Consider the following 24,968-nt stretch of genomic DNA (forward strand, 5'->3'; position numbering starts at 1 on the left):
TTCCTAAAGTACTTCAAAGTATACTTTGCAATACTTTCAAGTGCACTTTCAATTAATTTAAGTACTTCAAGAAGTAAACTTAATAAATATAAATTTACTATGATTTACTATTATATTTAAATGTTTAGGGGCCCCTCAAACGCCGCTGATCTTGCATCACTTGGCGAAAACGGGGGCCCTCGCCAAGTGACACTGCAGATTATTAGCTGAAAGAAGCTATTTACTGCGTATGCACAAACGTTGTAGTAATACAGCTTTTCTTATGAAACATACGTCATTTATCTCCTGATTACAATGGTAATCCAGCACAACAATGACAATTACCACGCAACAAAACACTACATTCTAAGCAGACACATTTAAGAAACGAAATTCATGAAGTTACATTTGTATTTCAAACAAACGGCAAACTTATCAGCACATTTTAACACTATTTACCGCCTTGCATCATGGGAATTGACCAGCCAATGAGCCACGCTATCTTCATTTTTTCACGTCGTTATTTCGTTCTTCAGTCAGTTTGACAGTATAACTTTTAAATGCATAATGCAACCCTTCTTTCTGCTTCTTTCTCAAGTAGCTTTTTAGTTTTTTCCATTAATACTCCAATTGATAATTATTAGTATAAGAGTATAGGGCTTCAAAATGTTTTGGCAGTAATTAAGGTTACAGCTTCAGTACCAAAAAAGCTTCAATGTGCAATGCATAATAGATTTTCCTAGACATGAATAATTAGAATGAGATGGATCTAAAAAATGTAACCTGTAATGTACTTACAAATTATTTTGACTGTTTTTGCTGTATAATAATAGAAAACGTACATCCTACTCCAGAAGAAATGTATACCATTTTCTGTTTCTAAGTATACTTCTTAAAAGTATATCAAAAGTGAACTAAAAGTGTACTATCCATATTTTAGTAAACTTATAGTATACTTTTAATATACTTATTTTTTGTAAGGGCCTGGCAGCCAAATGTACTTGTTTTCAAGCAAGTTCATAACTAATATTTTTGCACTTAAACCTGAAAGGGCATTTTTGCAGTGCATGGGCGTACGGCTCATTTGAAATATTCACCAAATGTGTGTGCGTGCGGCCTGCACGGTGGCAGCCTCCCGGAGGTGCCTGCCCTGGTGGATGTGCCATGTGTTTCAGCCCAGCTGGACGATTCACTTCTGTACGCGGTGAGGGAGCGCGTGGCCAAGCACGGCTCTGTATCTTCGCACCCCCCGGTCCAGATAGAGGAGCTGCAGGAAAGGCCTGGGAGTGTGCTGGTGCGCTGGTGCAAGGTATGAATGGCAAAGCACAACACACACACATAACGACCTGGGGCCTGTACTACGAATCAAGATTTGGCGTTAACGAGGTAACTTCAGGTTCAACCCAGGGTTTTCTGTATCACGACAGTGGATCACTTGTAACCGGGGTGAATCGCCATGGTAACTCATACTGAACACCTAACCTAATCGAGAGCAGGTTAAGTTTGAGATCAGAGATCAACCGGTAAAGCACCGCCCACTGACCCATTCATTCTTGATGATAATGGCGTCACCGTTCTCAGAAGATCCTATGGCGCTTGGTGCGCAGATAGTGAGAGGTGTGCTCAGAAGAGCCAGAACATTTCGAGACCCTTTGACATTCCCTGATGAATATCTTTATAAAAGATATAGATTCTAAGCTGAGGGAATTGCGTGTCTTTGCCAGCTTCTTGAGCCGTATGTTGCCAATGCGACTCATCGAAGCCATGTGCTCACAGTCCCACAGACTGTATGCATAGCGTTGTGTTATTTCCCTACAGGTACTTTTATGTAGTGTCATGTTTTACATTTACATTTAGTCATTTAGCAGACGCTCTTATCCAGAGCGACTTACAGTAAGTACAGGGACATTCCCCCCGAGGCAAGTAGGGTGAAGTGCCTTGTCCAAGGACACAACGTCATTTGACACGGCCAGAAATCGAACTGGCAACCTTCAGATTACTAGCCCGATTCCCTAACCGCTCAGCCACCTGACTCCCTAATGTTGATATTTTATCCCTATTCACTGGGGTGTCTCCCCTTAACCCCTTCTGTTGTCCTTGGGTTGCTTTTACCCATTTTCTAATAATTTTCATATCAGAAATGTGGGTTTCCTTCAACCAAAACATTTCAAACCAAAAAGAACAACGTGTATGGTACCGTACAATGCTCTTCACAAGTTAAATAAATGATAATTTCCCTACTTTCATTGAATTTGGATGTTTCATTCACTTTTATAGCATTTTTCAAAAACAATAAATAGGACATTGAAAGAAATTGTGAAAACCCTCACAAGACTCAAAGGCACAACCAAAAATTATTTGGGACAAGCCACAAAAAGGTATACAAAGACCAAAACGTAGAAAAAAGTTGAACAAATACATCCTCATGTGTTCTCTCTTTCCTAGGAACGCAGAAAAAGAATGTTAGAATCAGAATGGGATTTATTCGCCATGAAAGTTTGCACAGACAAGGAATTTGCTTTGGCAGGACATAAACTAGTAGTACTAAGTGGAATTAGAATTAAATAAAATATACAATAAAATATAAGTTGCCGTAATTTACAATATAAAAATACAAATATTACAAAAAATACAAATGTACAAGATACAATTTTGTAATGCAGTGCAAAAAGCAGTGTGTTTTAAGTAGGAAGTCATTAGAGTCAGTGTGGTCCCTTGGCCTTGTTGAAGAGGCCAACAGCGGAAGGGAAGAAACGGTTTTGGGGGCGTGAGGTATTGGTCCTGATGGTCCGCAGCCTTCTGCCGGAGGGGAGTGACTGAAACAGGGAGTGTCCAGGGTGGGAGGAGTCGGCCATAATCTTCCTCGCTCGCCTCAGGGTCCTCGAGGTGTGCAGGTCCTCGAGGGTAGGCAGATTGCAGCCAATCACCTTCTCAGCAGTGCGGATGATACGCTGCAGCCTGCTCTTGTCCTTGGCAGTGGCAGCAGTGTACAAGACGGTGATGGAGGAGGTGAGGATGGACTCAATGATGGCTGAGTAGAAGTGCACCATCATTGTCTTTGGCAGGTTGAACTTCTTCAGCTGCCGAAGGAAGTACATCCTCTGTTGTGCCTTCTTGATGAGGGAGCTGATGTTCAGTTCCCACTTGAGGTCCTGGGAGAGGATAGTGCCCAGGAAGCGGAAGGACTCCACAGTGTTGACTGGGGAGTCACACAGGGTGATGGGGGTGAGTGGGGCTGTGTTCTCCCTGAAGTCCACAACCATCTCCACTGTCTTAAGAGCATTGAGCTCTAAGTTGTTCTGGCTGCACCAGGTCACCAGGTTGGCCGCTTCCCACCTATAATCAGACTCGTCTCCACCAGAGATGAGCCCAATAAGGGTGGTGTCGTCCGCAAACTTCAGGAGTTTGACGGACGGATGACTGGAGGTGCAGCTGTTGGTGTACAGGGAGAAGAGCAGAGGAGAAAGGACGCAGCCCTGAGGTGAACCGGTGCTGATGGACCGGGAGTCAGAGACTTGTGTTCCCAGCTCAACGCACTGCTTCCTGTCAGACAGGAAGTCTGTGATCCACCTGCAGGTGGAATCAGGCACGTTCAGCTGGGAGAGCTTGTACTGAAGTAATAGTGTAACTATTATATATAACTTAGTGTAACTAAGTTTAGTGTCATTCATTTAGTCATGGACTACCTTCTTCTCATATTCAATTTTTTCTATCTCCAGCCTTGTTTTTTTTATTAAAAGCCTCTTATACTCTGTCGAGCCTTTTATACTCTATATCGAGCTCCAGGGTTCTTTTTATACAGGGCCCTCACATTATCTGCTCCAACCTGAAACAAATAAAGAACATTGTCCCTTTGCAAGGCACACTTGGAGAAAGTTGAAGGTGTCCATTTGACTACTGTGTTTCAAGGTTCATTGCTTATACCTTGTGTCTTTGTCTTGGCCTTGAAGTGGAGGCCCTAGGCTCAGGGGGAGGAAGAAGTTCCTCTTCCTGCTGAGTTTAACACCATAGCAATTTAATCAATTGAGTCATAATTTAAATGAGCACTTTGAGGCCTTGTGTCTCATGTTCAGACCACCACCATTAGCACGTTCACACACTCTCACCACCTGTGTTGCAAGTGGTAAAAATAACTCAAAAGTGTACCCCCAAAATGCTCTCTGAGCAGGCAGACAGTTTCCTGATCATCTAGGACCTCCACTTGAGAAAGTAAATGGCATATTTGATCAATATTCAGCAACCACATATGGCATACATACTGGCGTATGACTATTAGTTTCACTGTTACCTCTGTATGGCACAGTGGGACGACAGTGGGTGGTGGCAGCAACACCACTGTATTTCCTGTCACTGCAGAGAACAGTAATACATTTCACTCCTACAATATTCATAAATAATTGTTGAATTAAAATGGTCATATAGATTACTTGAAACATACATATGCTTGGGTTTCCGAGCTGCTGCCACCAGGGTCTGAAGAAATGCCCCCTTCCACTCCTTCCATCATGGGGCGACCCTGATAGCTGGAGAGGACCAGCTCCTCAGCAGGAGTGAAGTCCTGTGGAGGAGGGCTCCCTCCAGTTTTCTTTGCCTCATTTTTCTTCCTGTTGGCTCCAAGCAATTTCATTGTTCTATAGGCCCTTTGTATACCAATATCCTACAAAAGGGACTGACTCAGGCAATTCATTATTGTACTTGTTGGCCTTAAAATATGTGCAAGTATTGCCTACGGCTACTTACCGTTTTGAATTATGTTTTTATATTTATTTTTTATTTGCTCCCACGATCGTTTGCCACTGCCAGGGTTGCAACTAAAATAATACAGCAACAAAAGTTTAACGTTATGGAATGCACAAGTGTAATTATGGTCACATCTTGTGCCTGGGGCAGTGATATCAATAAGTCATGTAGCTTACGCATTTACAGCGTCTGCTATTTTCTGCCAGCTTGGCAGCAGCGAATTTGTGGATTTGGGTTTTGGCTGTATTAAATGTCTGTATTCCTGATATGTTTGTATTAGGCTATTTCACGCAGGAGGAGTAGACAAAGTTTGTAAGATTAATGTCTGCTCCTCCTGCGTGAAATATGCGGCTATTGTTTTGTCCATTGCGATTGGACATACGGTGCAAACACCGCCCCTTTATGTGAACGCGCACGTCTCTAGATTGGAAAGATCTGGGTTGAGTTAAAGAGTTGATAACTGCCGTTGTGATACCGCTTATCGTGATTGCGATTGTTAGGCTTCGTGTAGCCGGGTAACTGAAAGTAATCCAGAGCATGTTGATTTTGATTCGTAGTACAGGCCCCAGACATCCTTGAGGTTTGTTATACAGTGGGGGAAATAAGTATTGAACACTTAAAATTCTGTAAATATATTTCCAATGAGGCTATTCACATGACATTTTCACCAGACTTTGGTATTTCAGTTTTTCACAATAGCTAAAACAAATTTCTTGAAACGGTCACCCATTTTCTCAAAACTGTAAACACCAAACCACATCTTCCAAACTACTTTTCCAAAACCTTTGACTCTTCTGGCAAAATCAAACACACCATTTAACCTGTGCTCAAAATAAAACAATGCTTTCAGATCATAAACACAGCAAATCAATATATAAACTAGGGGTGGGAATCTTTTGGTACCTCACAATTCGAATCGATTCCGGGTTTGATTCGATTTTTAATCATTTTAAAATGTATTTTTTAGGATTTTTGACATTTGTGAATCGCTAGTAGACTGAATCGCGATTCAAATGTGAATCGATTTTTTTCCCCCACCCCTAATATGAACACTATGGAGCAATCATTAGACACAACACCAGTCGCGGAGCCAGAGGGGTGGCCGGGGTGGCACTGGACCCCCCTGATATCGGACTGGCCACCCCAGGTGCCACCCCAAAATGTCATTCGCTATCCCTGGCAATTGACATTTAATTTATCTTGTTAAAAGAAGTGTTTCTTTTGACATCTGGCAGCGCATTTTTTCAATCAAGGATATTTCCACAGTTCACCAGTCAGTCACAAATCACTACACCAGCGTCTGATACAGCGCCAGCGACGGAAGACAAGAGCATCATTTTACAGTTATCGTTTTAAGGTTTAGCATTGGGGTTGAGGCTTCCTGAACAAAATGTTATGAAAGTTGAGTTGCTGGGCCATATTGGCAATTTGGTTCCATAACAGATTCAGATAAGAGAAATATGTCTGTTTTTGTTTAGCACTTAGCACTACCTTAGTAGCTAACAGCGTAGTTGTACTGTGGTGTAGTTGATTCAATTTCGTTTTTTTCATTTTCATTTATATAGCACACTTTTAAAACAACAACAGTATCATTTAGCCATTTGAAATCTATTGTAAGGACCTGACTAGGTCAGAAAGGAACAATCGTCCAGGCATAAGATGAAGTTCCCTAATTGACGCTTATTAACCACACGGTACACAGGCTACTAGTAAGCCAAACAGCTGTTTGGCCTTAGCCCACGCTAAATAAAAGAAAGGTAGCCCACAAAACAATAGTGACCGCCTCTTGTGAAACCCAGACGTAACAGAAAGAACAGACGCTGAACCTGGGGCCTCATGTATAAACGTTGCGTACGCACAAAAAGCTTGCGTACGCTGGTTTTCACGCACACGGTGTGATGTATAAAGATTTACTTGACGCGAGAATGTGCTGGCCGTCACAGAAACTTTTGAGCAGACGTGAGAGTGCGGACCGCCCGCAAAGTCTTGTCTGGCTCTGTAACATGGCGAATTCTAACTGAAAAGTGCCGAAACTCACCTAACATTACAAAATAAAGTTTCCACTTACTGTCATACGTCTATGACGTTGACTATTCAAATCACATTTTCATTTTTTTTTTTCTTCTTTTTTTTTTTTCATTAATGTGGATGATCACATCAAAATGCCAAAACCCAAACGGGAAATGCTAGCTCTATATAGGCTACTGTTTAATCCGGCACCAAATTTGAGGGTGTCAAACGAACGACAAATTCACTCAGGAAATCATGCTGTTACGATGCGCCACCACTCGTTTCTTCGAGTTTTACATCGGAACATTTCTTCTTAATTTCTGCCATGGTCCAGTTCTCCGAACCCACAGCATTTACGGTCCTTTAATAATAATAATAATTGTATTTGTAATGCACTTTATATTTAGCTAAATCTCAAAGTGCTACAGGTAAAAAAAAAAAGAAAGGGTGCATGCGCCTGACAGTTTACTCCGCCGACTTTCTTATGTTGCTAATGCCTGATGACACACCGACAAACAGGACACATTTTCTCGCCTCCCCCTGCTATGGTTAGAACCTCGATCTCACAGTCTGTGAAATTGTTATTTTGTGTTTAGACATTTTATTTCAGACAAAGAAATGACCTCAGGAGCGCATTTATAGGTCATCTGCATATTCATTTATGGGAGGAGGCAAGGCGGGGTCAGTGGCTCGTTCACGTGCGGTCAATCTCACGTTGATTGTGATTTATAAAGGAAAGGTGCGCAGGACCTGGCGTACGACCGGTTTTATACATGTGAATATTTCTGTGCGTAGGTACTTTTCGAGTTTTGGCCGTACGCCATCTTCTGGTATGAAAGCTGCGCAATCCTTTATACATGAGGCCCCTGGTCTTAACTTCGAACGCTCCACCCCTTCCCCCCAACCCCCCTCCATGCCCCTTCGCCAACCACCAGGATACCCGGAATCCGAACATTCTGGGCATTCCCGTGATTAGCAGACAGCAGGTTGATTGGCATGTCGGACCCCGCGAACACTACTGGTAAACAACGAACTAACAACCTAACATATAATGCACGTCTTTCGGTGTGGGTCGCTACACTATTTTTGTACTTTAACGGCTAAGATTCCTTGATGAGATGCCTTATCAATCTATTAACGTTACAAAAGATTAACACTGCAGTCAGATAGCTACCCTGTTTGCTATTGTATAATGCCTGTTTGAAATACGGATTTCAGAGTAGGGCTAGCTATGATCTAGTAACTTAAAGGCTGGTAGTTGATAATAATGGGGATATGTTTAAGATCGAGATTGGACTCAAATGTGGGTAATTGGATTTGTAGGCCTACATGTTATTTTTTCTTAGGGTTCACTTCAAACATTTAAAGAAAGGGTAACATAGCAGACTTCTTCAAAAAGCTGAGCAAACGGGATCAGGTGGAAATGGATCCCAGTCCTTGCATCACCCCAAGACCTCAGAGATGATTCCCTCCCCAAGGCTACAGGCACCAAGTCAGAGCATACTAGGCAGTCAGTCACATGCCAAGTTTAGCTTGTGTTTGTAGGCCACACATGTAAGCCTACAAAAAAGTTTTTTTCCGATTAAGCCTCACTTTAAAATGTTGGTTTTTGATTCATGAGTGTTCTTGTTTTGATGGCTGTGGCATTTTTTGTGTGAGTATACACTAATAGTTATGTTTTAATGTAAAAGAAGGATCTAACCTCTAACCTGGTTAGACCCAGATTATATATTCATGAAAACAGAGTGACCAAAGTCTCCAGTTTGTGAGTAGCCTACAGTACAGTGTGTGTAAGAAAGAAATGAGTTGTAATTCAGATATACAGACACAATCTATTCATAGTAAATGTAGAATTTGATTAAAGTAAGCCGAGTGGACCATACTAGGTCACACTGAAGAACTCAGGCTTAAGTCAATTGAAATTTCTATTTCTCATCAGCAATCGTATTAATAATTTACACTGCTTAGATGCTAGGCTTAGGCCACGTTTACACATAGCCGGGTATTTACAGAAACAAATATTTCCTCCGTTTTCAAAAATAACGTCGTACACACAAGATCGTTTTCAAAAATGTTTCTGTTTACATGAACCCGCATAAATACGCACCCGAGCGCCATCATAACTATGCCAAACCTGTAGGCGGCAGTGTAACGAGAAGGATAAAGCCATGCAAACCAATCAGAATTCTAAAAATCTTCGCCTTTGCTCGTCGATATAAAAATCAGTTGTGTTTGTAAATACAAACAGGCCAAAAGGGTTTGCATTAACGCATAAATGAGCACTACCGTAACAGCATCCATGATCAGTAAGCAAACTAACTGTAAACATAGGACGCTCACATGACGTGATGCATTTTTAGTCGCATACTGTGACGTTTGAGAACCTAAAACTCAGTTTAACCTAGTGCAAACGCAAACACAAAAACAGAGTTTTCAGAAATCTCCACTTTGGCCGGATTTTTTAGAAATGATCGTTTCCGTGATAAAATCTCTGTTTTCGTGTAAATGAAAGGCCAAACCGCATGAAAATATATGCGTTTTTCCTCCGTGTAAACGGGGCCCAAGGTTACACACACATTTTCAGTCTTGTTCTGTGGACCCCCTGAAGTAGCCCTGGCCACCTCTTGGCCACCCCATATATAAAAGTCTGGTTCCGCCAATGTGAATGAGAGGCAATGAGTGCCGCTAAGGTAGAAAAGCGCTATATAAATGCAGTCCATTTACGAGGAGGTGTATGCAAGAATTTAACAGATGAAGCCCTCTTAAGCTTCAGAGAGCTGCAGGTTGAGGTACAAAATTTCTCAAGGGAAAAAATTCCAGTCACAACATAAGTCAAAGAAGACAGGTACATGTTACACCAGAGCCTAGTGCAAATGGGAAGGCAGATAGAACAAAACATGCATCAGAGTTAACAGAGTTGACTGAGATGGTCAAGAGGCTAGCCTTTATCCAAGAGGAACACATGGCCAAGTTGTGTGGACTAGAATCAAGGATCTCTGCTCCACCCCCTTGCCCCCCCACTAAGAACTCATCCATCTGCAGGAAATGTCGTTCAGACTGCTTATGTCACATGCTTAAGATGTGGGAAGCAAGGACATATTGCCCGGGTCTGCAGAGCAGCGTTTCCAAATCCCAACCTGCAGACCCAGACGGTGACCCCTGTGGAGGGAAGCACGCCTCAGTCATCCCAATCCCATTTAAACGCCTAGAGCCCATGGTTACCAGGGCAACCATGGGCATGCAGCAAGGTCCCCCAGTGGAGGATGAAAAGGCCAGCAGCCAGAGGAGCCTCCCTTAGTGGGTCCCAGGAATGAGGGGGAGGTGGAAGTCAACGGAATGAAGTGCAGGGCGCTCATTGACTCTGGCTCTCAAGTAACCAGTATTACCCATAGATACTGGCGGAACCACCCCACCCTTAAACAGCAAAAGCTACAGCCCTCCAAAATACCCTGGAAGTCAAAGGGTGCCCCACTGTGGTGTCCTTCGCATCCGACTGAAAGCACTGGGAAAAGAGTTCAAGGATGTACCAGCTTTTGTTGTTCCTGATTCTGAATATCGCTCCTCCGTCCCTCTGCTTGTAGGTACCAATGTCATTCATGCCTCCAGAATCTACCTCCAAGCGTCCTTTTGCCAACAGTTTCTCCATCAGATCAAAGAAAGCCATCCAAAATGGTATGCGGCTCTGCAGGAGGTTGTAGACACTGATCAAAGTGACACAGATGACATGTTGGGCACTGCTGTGTATACTGGCCGTAAGATTCGCATCCCTGCAGCAAAGGAAATTGACTTATTGTGTAACATTACCGTCGGCCCACAGAGAAAGACATACACAGCCCTGATTGAAGGTCACCCCTCCCTACAACTCCCCAGGGCTTAAAGTATTTCGTCATCATGCCGGATGTCCGGCGTGCGGCCCTGAGAATTCTTTTGGGGGAACTTGCATGCGGTTTAATATTTTCGAGTCAATTGATTTCCCCTACCAATCATGTGAGAGGAACGCAGCTATAACTAACGTTACAAGCCTATCAGAAGCAGAGCAGGGCGGGTCCTGGCAACACAGTGTGAATGAGATCCATACGTCACGTTAGCGTTGTCGGTGAAAGCATGGTGAGCGCAAATTCATGAAGCCTGGGGATGATGTCCTACCCATAGATAAATTAGTAAAAAATAAATGGCGCTGGGCGTGGATAGAAGAAGGTACAGACGGCAAGCCTTATGGCAGTTGCTGCAAGAACCTGAGAGAGCCTGGTGCTTGTTTCTGCACATGTTGCTCGAGGAAGTTACTATACACCAACAGCGGTAAGAAAGTGCTTGCTTGTCATGTCAGAGCCACTGCCCATGCACTCAAACTTACCACAACGTTGCCGGGAGCTACTGTTACAGCTGACACACCGTTGTCTATGACTGACCGTGTCTGCGACTTAGAAATACGTTTGTGCACATTTATTGCGGAACACAATTTATTAGCCACTGTTCACCCTGTGTAGAAAACTAGCAGAAGACAAAAAGCGTTTCTCTCCAACCCCCCCCCCCCCCCCCCCGACTTCCTCAAAGCCTCTTGCCAAAGTTCTTGTTGATGTTAAGAGAGGTTCGGCCCCTGTCAGTCAATGCTTTTCTTGTGGACAGTGTTGTGGAGTTTGCTGACAAAACGAAGGAGGGAGGTAATAGTGATGGGGACAACAATGCATGCCTGAGCTGTGATCAAGTGGTGACAGGCTGGGGTGTGGACATTAGTGGAGCAACGATGGAAAATGAGCAACAACACTCTCTCCTTCAAGAGCTTGTGGAAAAGAATGCAGGCGTTTTCTCAAGCATCCCATGGACTATGGCCGCACAAACAGTGCAGCACTAAATCCCTCTGGTAGACTCCAAGCCATTTCGACTCCCATATCGCAAGATCCCCCCCCCCCTCTGTGGCAGGACGTCAGACTGTTGCTAAAGGAGGTGGAGACGGTGGAAGTTATCCGGCCTAGCAGGAGCCCATATGCGGCACCTGTAGTGATCGTGACCAAGAAGGATGGGTCACTAAGGCTATGCATCGACTATAGGAAGCTCAACTCCTGCAAGAGATGCTTTCCCTCTGCCTAGGATAGAAGAGGCACTGGAAGCTCTGGGACAAGCAAAGTACTTCTCCATACAACTCCAACAAGTTCGAGTTCCGTCCACTTCTCAGAGACTCATGACCTGCTGCTTTGGCAATCTCAACTTTACCCACCTCCTGATTTATCTGGAAGACCTCATAATTTTCTCAAAATCATTTGATGAGCATCTACAGAGGCTACAGATGATGTGTGATCGGCTCCAGGAGCATGGCTTGAAGTTGAGGCCTTCGATGGGCCAGCTTGTGAGAAAGGAGGTGCAGTATTTGGGTCACTTGCTGTCTGCTGAGGGAATTGGGTCAGACCCAGAGAAGATCAGCAGAGTCAAGGACTGGCCAAGGCCCACAAATCGTAAAGAAGTGCTGCAGTTCTTGGGATTTGCTGGGTACTACAGGCGATATGTGCTGGGATACTCCACCCTAGCTGCTCCCTTATATTGCCTCACCACTGGTGACCCAAGACGGGAAAAGAAAGGGGGAAAGAAAGGTGCCGCTCCTGACCCGCCTTTCTTGTGGACTAATGAGTGTGAGGAGGCATTTAAGACCCTGAAAGAAAGTCTGATGACTGCTCTGGTGTTAGGCTATCCAGATTACAACATACCTTTTGTCCTGCAGACAGACACCTCTGGAAGGGGGCTTGGTGCTGTCTTGGCACAAATGCAGGATGGAGCCTACGCCAGCCGAGGCTTGAGCCCAGCAGAGACAAAGTATCCTGCCCATAAACTTGAGTTCCTCGCCCTGAAGTGGGCCGTGACAGATCAATTCTATGACCATCTCTATGGGCGCACATTTTCTGTCCAGACAGACAACAGCCCTCTCAAGTATGTGATAACTTCAGCAAGGCTGGATGCGACGGGTCAGAGGTGGGTGTCTTGTCTGTCTGTATTTGATTTCGACATCCAGTATAAAAGGGGCCAGAGCAACTCAAATGCTGATGCCCTCTCCCGCTTGTCCTACCAGGAAGTCACAGAGGTCTTACCATCCTGTCCTCAGCGGGTGAGGGTCCTTGGCCCAAAGCATGAGGAAACACAGACCACTCCAGAGCCAGAAATCCCTCCAGGTGTGAGCGTGGCTGCCCCCGAGGGTCCCGAACTTTGTCCAGCCCAGGAGTCTAGTGAGCCTTATAGGAATGTAGGGACAGAGTCACTCCCTGCCATGACAAAACAGGAGATTTGTGCAGGGCAGAAGGAAGATCCTTTCATTGGTCCAGTCTTGCACTTTAGGAGCCGGAACCAGAAACCAAGCCACAGTGATAGGGTCGGAGGTGGAGGGCAAGTGAGCCTTAAAGGAGTGGAGGAGGTTAGTGATAAGAGATGGTATCATGTATCGTAGCATTCAAGACCATCAGAGAGGTGCAGTGGAGCAGATAGTACTGCCGGAGAGGCTACACACATCAGTCTAAACCGCTCTCCATGATGACTCAGGGCACTTGGGATTTGAGAGTACATTGCAGATGACAAGAGAGATTTTACTGGCCAAGAATGTTCCAGGAAATCAAAGCTTTGTGTGAGCAGTGTAAAAGTTGCTGCCTCAGAAAGACCCCTACTGCAAGCCTCAGGGCTCCTCTGGTCAGCATCCACAGCAGCGCACCCATGGAGCTTATATGTGTGGACTTTTTGACCCTGGAAAAATCCAAAGGGGGTATAGAAAATGTGCTCATTGTTACCGACCACTTCTCTCGCTATGCACAGGCCTACCCCACAAAGGCCAAGACGGTGGCTAAGGTGCTTTGGAGAAACTGTGCTGTGTGTCTTCTGCCGGTTTGGTGTCCCTGCAAAATTGCATGCAGACCAAGGGCGCAATTTCGAAAATGTGCTATTGTAAAGGAGTTATGTAAGTGCACTGGCATCACTAAGACCCACACAACCCCATACCACGCCCAGGGAAATGGGACCACTGAGAGGTTTAACAGGAAACTTTTGAACATGCTGGGGACACTAGAGCCACACTTGAAGCTCCGCTGGCATGAGTATGTGGATGCCATGACATACATACAACAGCACATGCCATGATTCGACTGGGTACACACCATACTATCTCATGTTTGGTAGACACCCCAGGCTTCCTAACCCTTCCCTGTTTTTGGTCTCCCTACAAATAATGAGCTAAGTGAATACAGTGATTTTGTCCAGACTCTGCATGACTGTCTGTCTAAGGCCTATGCTCAGGCCAACCATGCTAAGTATAATGGCTAAGCCATTTAACACCCTATACAAAATTCACACCCCATTCAAGTTCTATCGCCAGAAACCAAAGGATAGAAATTAGTTCCCTTGTCCTGAGACCTGCTTTCTTACCTGCCTGTTTCTACATCTGTTTGTCCACCTCACCTCTCTCACAGCAGCATGTTGGATGCTGTCCTTCCTCCTCTCCTACTCTTTCTTCAATGCCTAATGAATCTCTCTTTCTCTCCCTCTTTCTGCTTGAGCAGCACTGGTTGATGCCTGAAAATATTGTAAACAATTTCTGCATATATGCAGGTAGCAACGCTAGTGCTAAATAACTATTTAGCTGGTCAGCTCCATGACGGCGCGTAAGTAGGGCTTGTGAGACTGCTCACCAAAAGAACGAAGGGGAACCCACTTGTCTAGCAGATTAAGACATGTTCATAGGTACCTAGCGAAGAGTAGCCTCAACTTTGCTAGACTTTTAGCTACGTTACTAATGCTGAAGGCTCGCTGTTATCGCTGTCTGTCTTACTAGAACGGTGGATCTACGTCATTGCTAACGTGTGCTGACGTTGTGACCGTGTGTGTGTGTGTATGTGAGAGAGACGCATGAGTGGCAGAGAGACGGAGGGAGAGCAGGGAAAGGAAATGCAGCTGAACAAATACGCTGCGTGTTTTAAATAGCATTAAAAATATATCATTGATATTTAACTTCCGAATACTATTCTTCGTCTGTCTCTGTTTTTCCAGACTAAAGAAATAAGAACAGTTTTTTTTCCCCTTCTTCAATCCAACGAGCCCTTGAACGAATAAAAGCCCCCTTGGCCTTTTCCAGATATATATATATTGTCAAGATTGGACTGTAGATTGTTTAATTCAGTCTGCTCTTCCAGTGTCAAATCATCTTTACAGCACAGCGTATTAATGTGACTAATTACGTCTCTTTGTCTTATCTTTTTAAGTGTTGATAATTTTTTACTTATCCTAATAGCTATTTGTTTAATTTTGAACTTGACCCATTCCCATTTACTCAGAAAATTCACCTACTTCTGTAACCAGTTGTTTAACTACAGTACAAAACTCAGCATCTTCCAAAAGGGTATTGTTAAATTTCCATATGGAGTTTATGTTATTCTCTCTTCCACCCGGAGAAAGTGTCAAAGATATTACACAATGATCAGTCAGGGGTGATGCTGAAATTTCACATCCATTTACCTCATTAACTAAATTGTCTGAGATCAACCAATAATCCAATCTTGAGCACTGGCCATTGTGAGATGAGTTGAACCAGGTAAACTGAATTCTGGTTGGGTTTTTCATTCTCCAATAATCTATTAGATTGGCCTTTGTGATCAATTCAACTATTGTTTCGTCAAATGTGTGGCAATGCCTCTTTGAAGGTAGGCGGTCTAACCAAAGATCAGGGGCCAGATTAAAATCCCCCCCCTATTATTACTCTGTTGAAAAAAGCATTTTCCATTCAGCTAAGCACTCACTTAAGGATGAGAAAAGATTCTTGTTCTGTGCTCTATTGTTATAACCATACACACATAACAAAATGTAGTTTTACCATTCATTTCTGTTGCAACCATTAACCAATAGCCGTTAGAGTCACTTTTATGGTTAATAATTTTCCCAGGAAATCTGTTTCATAAAACCATAACTCCTGCCGAATGTGACGTTCCATGACTGAAAAAGATAGAGTATCCCCATTGCAATTTCCAAAATTTCGTGTCAGCCTCAGCTGAGTGGGTTTCTTGCAAAAAAACACAATTAGCCCTTTGCTCCTTACAGAAAAAAAAATAGCCTTACGTTTTACATTATCTTTCAACCCCCTAGTTTTAAAGAAATAAAGGACATTTAGGTGATAAATATATTCTATAAACAAAGCCCAAAAGAGTGTAACGATGCGCAGGAAAGAACAAATAGTCCACAATCCACACGTAGAGTACAACCAACCCTCCATACACCGTAGACGGTGAAAAAGAAAAACTACAAACCGAACAGCCATTGTAGCAAAGGTCCATCCAAATATGAAATCAACATCCAGCATCAGCCACATGCTGGCGCGCACAAAACATTTCAGTCATCAATGCAACCAACCATGCTTAAACCCCAACATCTGGTCATTTAACCTCGGATGTTCAGTGATACGATAAAAAACAAAGTGCGGGAAAGTGGTATCGGAGCGTTTAAATGTCAACCAAACAACAAAATAGCTCCTCATTCAAACGTGAGTGCAGGCTGGATTTCTAACAGCCATTCAAAGATAGCAAAACAAGTGTTCAGTCAGGGTCCACTCTCCGGTTATCGATCAGAGTGTATCCTTCTTTCAAGAATGCCCTTTTAACTGTCTTTCTGGCTTCTTGGACCAGAGGCCATAGCTTTGCACGCGCCTCCCGGTCTTCTTTCGAGAGGTCTTCTTTGAAACGTATGTGCATGTCCCTACACACTCTCGCATCCTTCGACTTCTTCCAAACATCATCCCGCACAGTTCTCATCCCGAACTGAATGATGATTGCTCTCGGTGTCTTATTTGAGATAGTGGCATGGCCTTTCCTTCGCAGCCGGTGAACGGTGTCTACGGTGTCTCGCAGCCTCTCCACAGACATTTGAACAACCCTTGTCAGTATCCCGATGACAACTTCTCTCGTGTCCTCTCCATCCTTTTCAGGGAGACCAATCATCCTCAGATTCCACCTTCTTTTGTACCGGGTTTACTCTGCACATGTTTCCTTCAACAGGTTGTTTTCTCTCTGAAGGCCTCCTTTTCTTTTCTGAAGCACGCAGATTTCTTCCCGGTTTTCCTTGATTGCTGTTGTGTTAGCTTCAATACGTCTGTCGAAACTTTTCAAAAGTTCCGTCTGCTCGTCCATTTTACTGGTCAGAGCTTGTATTGCTTGTAGAATTGCAGCGCCATTATTCGCGTCCTCAATTCCATCTTGGTGTCTCTGTTTCTTTTAGCCTGGGTGCCAGCCGAACTTAGCCTGGTCCTAACCAGACTCTCGTACATTGCATTTGTACAGAGAGTCTGGCCTCGCTCCATTGACAAGCGTTGACTTCCTTGTAGGGTACTCTGTTGAAGTTTAAAACTATTGGATCTGCCCAGAGCCACTCTGATCTGCCATAACCAATCCCTAGCGTTCGCCTTAGCCAATTCCTTCACCACTACTGTAACAGAGCTAGCTGCCGTAGCAGGAAAATCAAACTGTTCCCGAACCCTGTGGGGAGGAGGGCCGCAACATCATGGCCACCAACAAAACTCAGCAAAACTTGTTCTTGCTCCGGCTTTAGCTGTTGGATATTAGGCAGCGTTGCCACAACGGACCGAATGGCTTTGTTCGCATCTTTCTCCGCCGCCATTACGGAACTACAACACAAACTAGCGCACGACATCAACGTCATCGTTCTCAGCCACTCCCTCTGTTTGCTGATTCGCCGGTAGAAAATCAACCTGAAAAATCTGACTTACGTACCTCATGGCCAGACCTATGTACAGAAGCAAAAATAAAATTGAACGGAAGTACGTAGGAGGGCAGAGCCAGGCTAAGCCGAACTTAGCCCACCCACAAAAAAATTTGGTCGGGAAGTTGGGTCTGGGGTCGCTCGGTTGGGGAAAAACTATGTCCGAACAAGAGCTGTTCGGACCAATCAAATTGTCAGGGTGGGCTTTATACGAGGAAGGACAGATGATCAACAGTAACGTAATCAACCACATCACCAAAGAGCGCTTGGGTTGAATTTGTTTTCAACAAACAACATACTACGTTGCTCTGATTGGTTGTAGGTCTATCCAATTGAGCGAAGAGGCATTTTTTGTCCGGGTTCGGTTGAAACGCCCCATACTTACATCCCAACGGAGCGGTATCAGACTCATATTCTGACTAGAATTATGAGTATGACAACGTCAGGCTATGTTTCTTTGGCTTCGGCTGTTTAATTGGCGTATGTTCTTTGTTAATTTTGGACTGCTTTAATTACGTGTAATTTTTAATTATAAACAAAACAACAAGAAAAATTTTATGTGGACAAAGCCGCCCTCCTAATTGCATTCACTCTTATTTCCATAGCTATTGTGGTCTCAAACTAACATAACTACATATGTGTCCTACACATACATATATAATTTAAAATAAATTGGAGTCATGGTTCATAAGAGATATTTGTAAGTTTTTCTAAATGTTCACCGTACATGGCGGACTGTATGGGTGACCAATGGCTGTTCTGTTCTTCAGAAATAAGGCAAACTGTATAGCCAGTTTTAGACATTTTAGAATGATGGGGTGGAAATGCCATCATTTTGAAAATTGACAATTAGGGCGTGACCTATGGGCAATGGTGGGCCATTTGTGGTGTGGTAGTTACTCATGGCCTATACTTTCAATGTTTCAGAACTTGGACAACTTTTTACCAAGGAGGAGGATGTATGTGCATCTCCCTAAGCTTGTGTGTGTGTCAAGGACCAGGATGTGTCTGTGAGAATTTGGAGCGCACGCACTGTGGAGCAAGGGAGACAGTTCATTGGAAGAAGCCCTAGCAATTAGCCAAGCATGCATATTTCAAATATTCACAATAAATCTACTTTTCATCTTACATTCTACTATTTCTCAGACTTGTGTACTAAACATTGTCAAGAGTCTTCATATGAACTTGTGATTGAATCAGAGTATCAGTTTTTGACCGGCGGATGTGTAAAGCATTATTTTAGCATTGGAAAATTTGATCTCCTTAAATTGTATAATTTTTTGAGATATTAAGTTCCATGGTAACATGGTGTAGTGTCTTCCTCATGTGTGGAACAGATCAAGTCCCTAGGGCAATGTGGCACATATTTATGGACACATGAAATATGTGCAACAGGTGTACAGTTTTAGTCAATGTTAATAATTTGCCAATTCTGTAAAATATTCCTTATTGCTTTCCAAACTATAGAAACACATGTATCCTACACACGTAGGGCTCAGAATCGAGTCAATCGGAGTTACGAATCATGAGAAGAATTTTTGACAAATCTTTATTGTACAAAAAAATCCTATATGGCGGCCGTTTTAGGTTCTTGAGGCTTTTTTATTCCTCATGAGAAATAAGGCACATGTAATGAATTTTGCGACAAATGGGATGCAAATGGCATCACAAAATTGGCAAATTGGGGCGTGGCCTGTAGCACCACCTATTGTCTCATGTGGCCCATGTTTGGTATGGTAGTTACTGCTCTGCAGTTTCAACATGCCAAATTTCACAACTTTTTACAGTACTAGTCTAGGGGCTGCCATTGACTCCCATTACACTAGAATAATACCACCAATAACAATAGGGTCCTCCTACCGGAGGAACCCTAACAATACCAATACGTTCCTCCTACCGGAGGAACCCTAATAATAATAATAATAAAAGGTAGAAACACTTAAGGTGCCTTTGCTGCTTGGCCACCAATGATAGAAATGTAGGTACCAAAGCCACTTAGGAAAAACTGTCCTCACCAGCTGCATCACATGCACTGCACATCTATTATTACAGAAATCTTTGTGCGTAACTGACATCTTACTTGCAGACTGCATCACGGCACTGTGCCCTATATATAATTTCAGGAATCTGTGTGTCACCTACTTCATCACGGGCATTGTGCACTATCAATCTATAGTTCCAAGAATCTGTGTGTGTGTCTCACCGACATCACCGACTGCTTCATGGGCACTTTGCATAAGTATACATAAACAAACAGTCTCAATCACTCTTACACACGCGCTGACACAGAGAGAGGGAGACAGGCAGACATTGACACAGTACACACAAATGCAGATACATACCTGCAAACTTGTTGCTTTTCGGACAAAATCGTCAATTTCCCATAAAGGGGAATTTCAAAAACCTATTGCGGTCGTCTTCACAATAAAACATCTTTGGTGATACGTAACGCGAGTCATTTGGCCAATCACAATCAAGATAACGGTAGCGTCTTCTTTGCAAAGGCCCTGGCTGCAGCTTTCCCTGGATTCCCGTTTATGGAGAACGTTGTTGCTGACATGTTTGACGTTATAATGAAAAGCTAGCTTCTCGGCTGTATAAAATGTGTCACCTTTTTCAGCCCTTCTGAGTTCAAGCATCAATAGTAAAGACACTTCAAAGAAAAAAGTAGTTAGTGTATATAAAGAGGTTCCTGTGTTTTCCCTCCCTCAACACGTGTATGCTTCTGTGTCTACATGCTCACGTGTGTGTGTGTATAGGTGGACGATGACTTTGCAGCGCAGGACTACCGTCTGCAGTACCGACGGAGTGCATCGGGCCAGTACAAGGATGCCTACATCGGCCGTGACTGCGAGTTCCTGGTGCTCCACCTGGACACACACACCGAGCACCTGTTCAGAGTGAGTGCCCGCGGTGAGGGCCGCACGGAGTGGAGCCCCTGGAGCGTCCCCCAAGCCGGATATACCACCATGGCGCCGCATGGTAAACACGCACACATATAGACATTTTTACATAAACAGTAAATATACAGGCAGGCCCGTCGCAAGGGGTTGCGAGGCCCTGTGCGAAATTGATGTGCAAAACCCTGCTCATTGACACACATGCAGATGAATTAGGGCCACATACGAAGCATTGGTTAACTCACTCCTCAACATAAATAGTCCCACGCCAGGTGGCGTAACTGGGATTGGAGGTCTCGAATTTGTAGCTTGGTGTGGGTAAAGCTCGGAACAGAGAGACTGGCAAGCAGCGAAACTACCCTTTTACACAAATCTGTGCAATACATTTTTAACAAGCAGAATAATACAGCACCATCATACACATAGTCCCAGCTATGACTTTTTCTCTCTCCTGTATTTTTGCAATTAGACTCTTTTAGATAAACAACAACAAAAATTATTTAAAACCACTGGCTTTACATCATCACCACATTGAGCCTACCACATGTTCTCTGCAAGTGTTGACAAATTTATCCAGCAATCCTCGCAGTGACTTCTTAAATTTTACCTTCATAAAAAAAAAAGTTAAAAAAAAATACATTCTCAACATCCGACTCGTGCCTGCGAAATCAGTCCCGCTCTCATGTGTCGAAGGAACGAGGCCGGGCTCACTGCGAGCATGCATGCACGGCGCCCTTCCGACGCCCTCACATATCTCGCGCGTGACCCTACGCACTCGGCGCTCGGGGTCTCTCGAATTTACATAGGCTGCGTGCGTGGAGAACGCACGTTTGGTTCTGAGTTGGTCAGAGGCTCCCTTTCGAGAATCCCTGCACCCAACCTACCACGGCGTTGCGCTGGGCTTTGAATACAAAATCAAGAGATCTTTATTACAGCAAATGTTTTTGGCCTTCCCTGGCAAACATCACTCTTTGTCGATCACTTATTCCTTTGTTATATTTCTCTCCCAGTTAACAGTTCCTTACAGACAAAACGATCAAGAGCTCTCTTCTCGCTCTTATTCCACTCGTTGTCTCTAGGACACAACACCGCACCTATTGTTTTTTGAGAGAGAGTGAGCCTGAACAGCTGAACACTTCCCGGGGACTCACCACAGTTCCAGGCGTGTGGCGCTTTGCGAACCTCCCGGGTCCGGCGAGTGGCGCACAAGGGAGGACGGAGAACGACTTGTCTTTTACATATTTTGTATTTTATTTTTTATTATTTTCAGGATATATGAAAATAATTGACTAAAACTGTTAACAGAGTAAGACTTCAACAGCTATATCCTGTCTATCGCACTGACTTCTTCTGTGAGCCCGCTGCCCCAGATGGGGCAGCACTCGAGGTGCTCTCTTCTCTTGCTCTTGTCTCTGAAGTCTCGTGTTCTCCGTCACACATAGACATACAAATCATTTTATATGCTTCAAAACTGATGACAAATGTAACTTTTGACTGTGCTATGACGCACGTATCCAGGTATCGTGCATGTTTCCAAGTAACCTGCACTCTCTAAAAGGTAAAGTGTGGCTTCCTCTATGAAAGTTCTCTAACCACATCCTATGCAGGCAGTTTCTAAGAAATCATACGCAAACAGTGTCTAGCTGTCATACAGAGGCCTCCTATCTGAAACTTTCCGCAAGACGGTTTAACACATCTTATCTTAGATGCACATCAGCAAGAAGTTGCTAATTCATAACAAAATGGAAAAGAGTTCTAAAACATTTGCAAGCTTTTGCTAATCCATCCCGTCTCAATACACATATGGAAGCAAGTTCTAACACATCCTATGCAAATACACCAATTATCTAGTAAGCATTTCTATTCATTATTTCTCCAAGGTGCATTCAAACAAAGGAGCCTTGAGGATCCTTTGACACATGCAATCAATATTTTTCTCCTTCATCGCTGTGAGTGAGAAGGGAGATGAAGCGAGCACGCATTACATACTGACGCAAAATCAAATCATTGACAAATCAATAACAAAAATAAAATACATCCTGGGACCTAGACTATGCATAAGGTATTTCATTTTAGAAGCATGTTGGGTCAAAACAGTGCTAAACAATTATTTGTAAAAAAGCCAGAAGCGAGGCCCTTTACAGGCTCAATGTCCTGTGCGGTCACACAGTTGGCAAAGCCCTTGCGACAGATCTGTATACAGGTACTGTATGCCCATACAGAAATACACTATACTATATGTTACACACTTACTACAATTGCCCTTATGACAGTGTGCACATACAGACACATGTACATTATGTATAATGTGTGTCTGCTCCATCAGATTGGTGCCCAGGCAGTGAGGGCTACATCCTCAGCAGTAGACGGAACATCGCCATGCGCAGTGACTCATCCTCTTCCAGAACCCCGGTCCTCTACTCCAATGCTCCAACCTACTTCTGTGGACAAACTCTCACCTTCAAGTGAGTGCACACACACACACACACACTCTTAACACACGTTCACTACTGTTAGTTCATTCTTTCATTTACATTTACATTTAGTCATTTAGCAGACGCTCTTATCCAGAGCAACTTACAGTAAGTACAGGGACATTCCCCCGAGGCAAGTAGGGTGAAGTGCCTTGCCCAAGGACACAACGTCATTTGGCACGGCTGGGAATCGAACCAGCGACCTTCTGATTACTATCCCGATTCTTTAACCGCTCTCCACCAACCTTTCATGTGTGTGAGTCTGTAATTTTGTGTGTGTGTGTACAGGATCTCAGCCGTGGGTCTGGTGGACAAGCAGGACAGCATTGGAGTGTGTGTGGATTGTGAGAGTGGGGCGGAGTCTCTCCAGAGAAACCAGGCTGTCTGCATCTCGACCAATGGTAAGCACTTGTGTCTCATTCCATATCCACTCCTAGCACTACTTAATGTAGACCTAACAGTATTTACGTCACTCTCTTCTCCTCAGGTACAGTGTTTGTCAATGGAAAAGAAATGACCAATCAGCTTCCGGATATCACCTTGGGCTCTGCTGTGACCTTTGAAATGGAAGTTGTCAATCTACTTCCTGTCAGCAACAACAACTTGAGTGATGGGGGCAACTTCAAGCTAAGGGTGACAATTGGCACAGGGAACAGGGAAGTGGTCTTTGATTGGCTGCTGGATCAAGGGGTGGACTGCTTATTCTTTGGCTGCTCCTTTACCCATACTGGTTGGAAGGTGTTGGTGTTTTGAGGCCTCTCATTGGACAGGAGGGCTGTCAAGGGGGCACTGGCAACATGACAATCCTGATTGCTGGACTTCTCAACCTGCTTTTTTGGCCCAGTCCCAAACCAATGTTTTAACTCCTACCCCCAGATATTTTTCCTTCCCTTTCTTCCAGATACTCACTGATGCTGCCTTGTAAATCTGATGGATGAGGTGGATGTGTCAAAGTCAGTTGGTGTCCTCATAAAACGACTAAAGGGCTACATTGGCCTCCACCAAAATGCAAACATGTATGATGTTTGATAGATCAGATAGAGAGATCCATCTATCTGGCTTGTTTCATGTTTTCAAGGAACCATTTGGTTTTGGGTGTAGGTACCAAATTATGTTTGTTTTTCAACACACAATTCTGTGTTTTTTATTTGGACCAGGCTTGCATAAAAAACAAGAGCGTTGTTTACAGCTTACACCTTTTTTGCTGATGATAGCCCATCTGGCCATGTCCTCAATAATGAGAGTCATTACTGTGGTTATATCACCAAGGACATTTGACAGTTGTGGTATTGAACAATGCCTGTGGTAAAGCCCACACAATAACAATCCTTGGGGGCACAAAATGGCGGATGTGGCAGCAGTAACCCATCTGTAAGGAGGATTGTGTGGTCTCAGTCTCAGTGGTGGGTAGATAGATAACAGGAAGAGACGTACCTTTACACTGTCGGACATCAAAGGGCTGGACTGCAAAGCATCCTGGTCTGGCTCCAGCACAGCCATTGTGAAACTTCTTATTCTCCTTTTAGTGATGCAAGTGTAGACTGTTGTAGATTTTGTGACACATTTTCTTTTTTAATTGAGTGAATTAATTTAATTCTGTAGTTCTGTCCTCCTTTTACTTTTTCCACATTTCCCTTTTTTGGCCAATTTACAAAACAGTATTTTAAAGTAACTTGTAATCATTGTATTTTCTTGTAGGAGTTGTGTTTTTGTTGGTTGTTGGTTTTCTGTGAACCTAGGATGGAAGGAGCCTGTGATTGGTGAATGTCAAACTTGCTGTCTAATAGGTGAAACGGAACGATGGAACGAATGAGAGTAAGATATTAATGTCATAAGAGTATGCAATTTACGACTGATGTGACTCAATTCAAAGCGTGTCCTTTAAATAAAAAATAAATCAATGATCTTAACATAGTTCAGTAGGTCAAAGTAAGTTTCCACTATGTGGCTTACACAAAGGTGACCATGTCAGATCAGGGTGTATACTGTCGATCATTCCTGGATGTGTTGGTCTCGAAGCTAAGATACCAGTGGTCAAGTATGAGAAATCCTGTTCAGTTCTTATGGAGAAGTTCTTAATGCCCAACTAATCATGACTGCTTAAGGCTGTAGAGGAATGTAGAAGAACGAGTTG

The 24,968-nt window shown here is 43.7% G+C and overlaps 1 protein-coding gene across 1 annotated transcript in view; it reads left to right on the forward strand.

Moving 5' to 3' along the window:
- The window catches only part of crlf3 (cytokine receptor-like factor 3), a 37,877-nt gene extending 13,133 nt beyond the window's left edge, over positions 1-24,744 (forward strand). Inside the window, exons 5-9 of the mRNA XM_062452935.1 lie at positions 1,111-1,288; positions 20,220-20,442; positions 22,687-22,825; positions 23,123-23,235; positions 23,322-24,744. Coding sequence (XP_062308919.1) covers positions 1,111-1,288; positions 20,220-20,442; positions 22,687-22,825; positions 23,123-23,235; positions 23,322-23,587 — 919 coding nt within the window. The 3' untranslated portion in view covers positions 23,588-24,744. The remainder of the gene's footprint in view (positions 1-1,110; positions 1,289-20,219; positions 20,443-22,686; positions 22,826-23,122; positions 23,236-23,321) is intronic.
- The last annotated feature ends 224 nt before the right edge of the window (positions 24,745-24,968 follow it).

This window comes from Osmerus eperlanus, chromosome 2, assembly GCF_963692335.1.
Source record: "Osmerus eperlanus chromosome 2, fOsmEpe2.1, whole genome shotgun sequence".
NCBI classification, from domain to species: Eukaryota; Metazoa; Chordata; class Actinopteri; order Osmeriformes; family Osmeridae; genus Osmerus; species Osmerus eperlanus.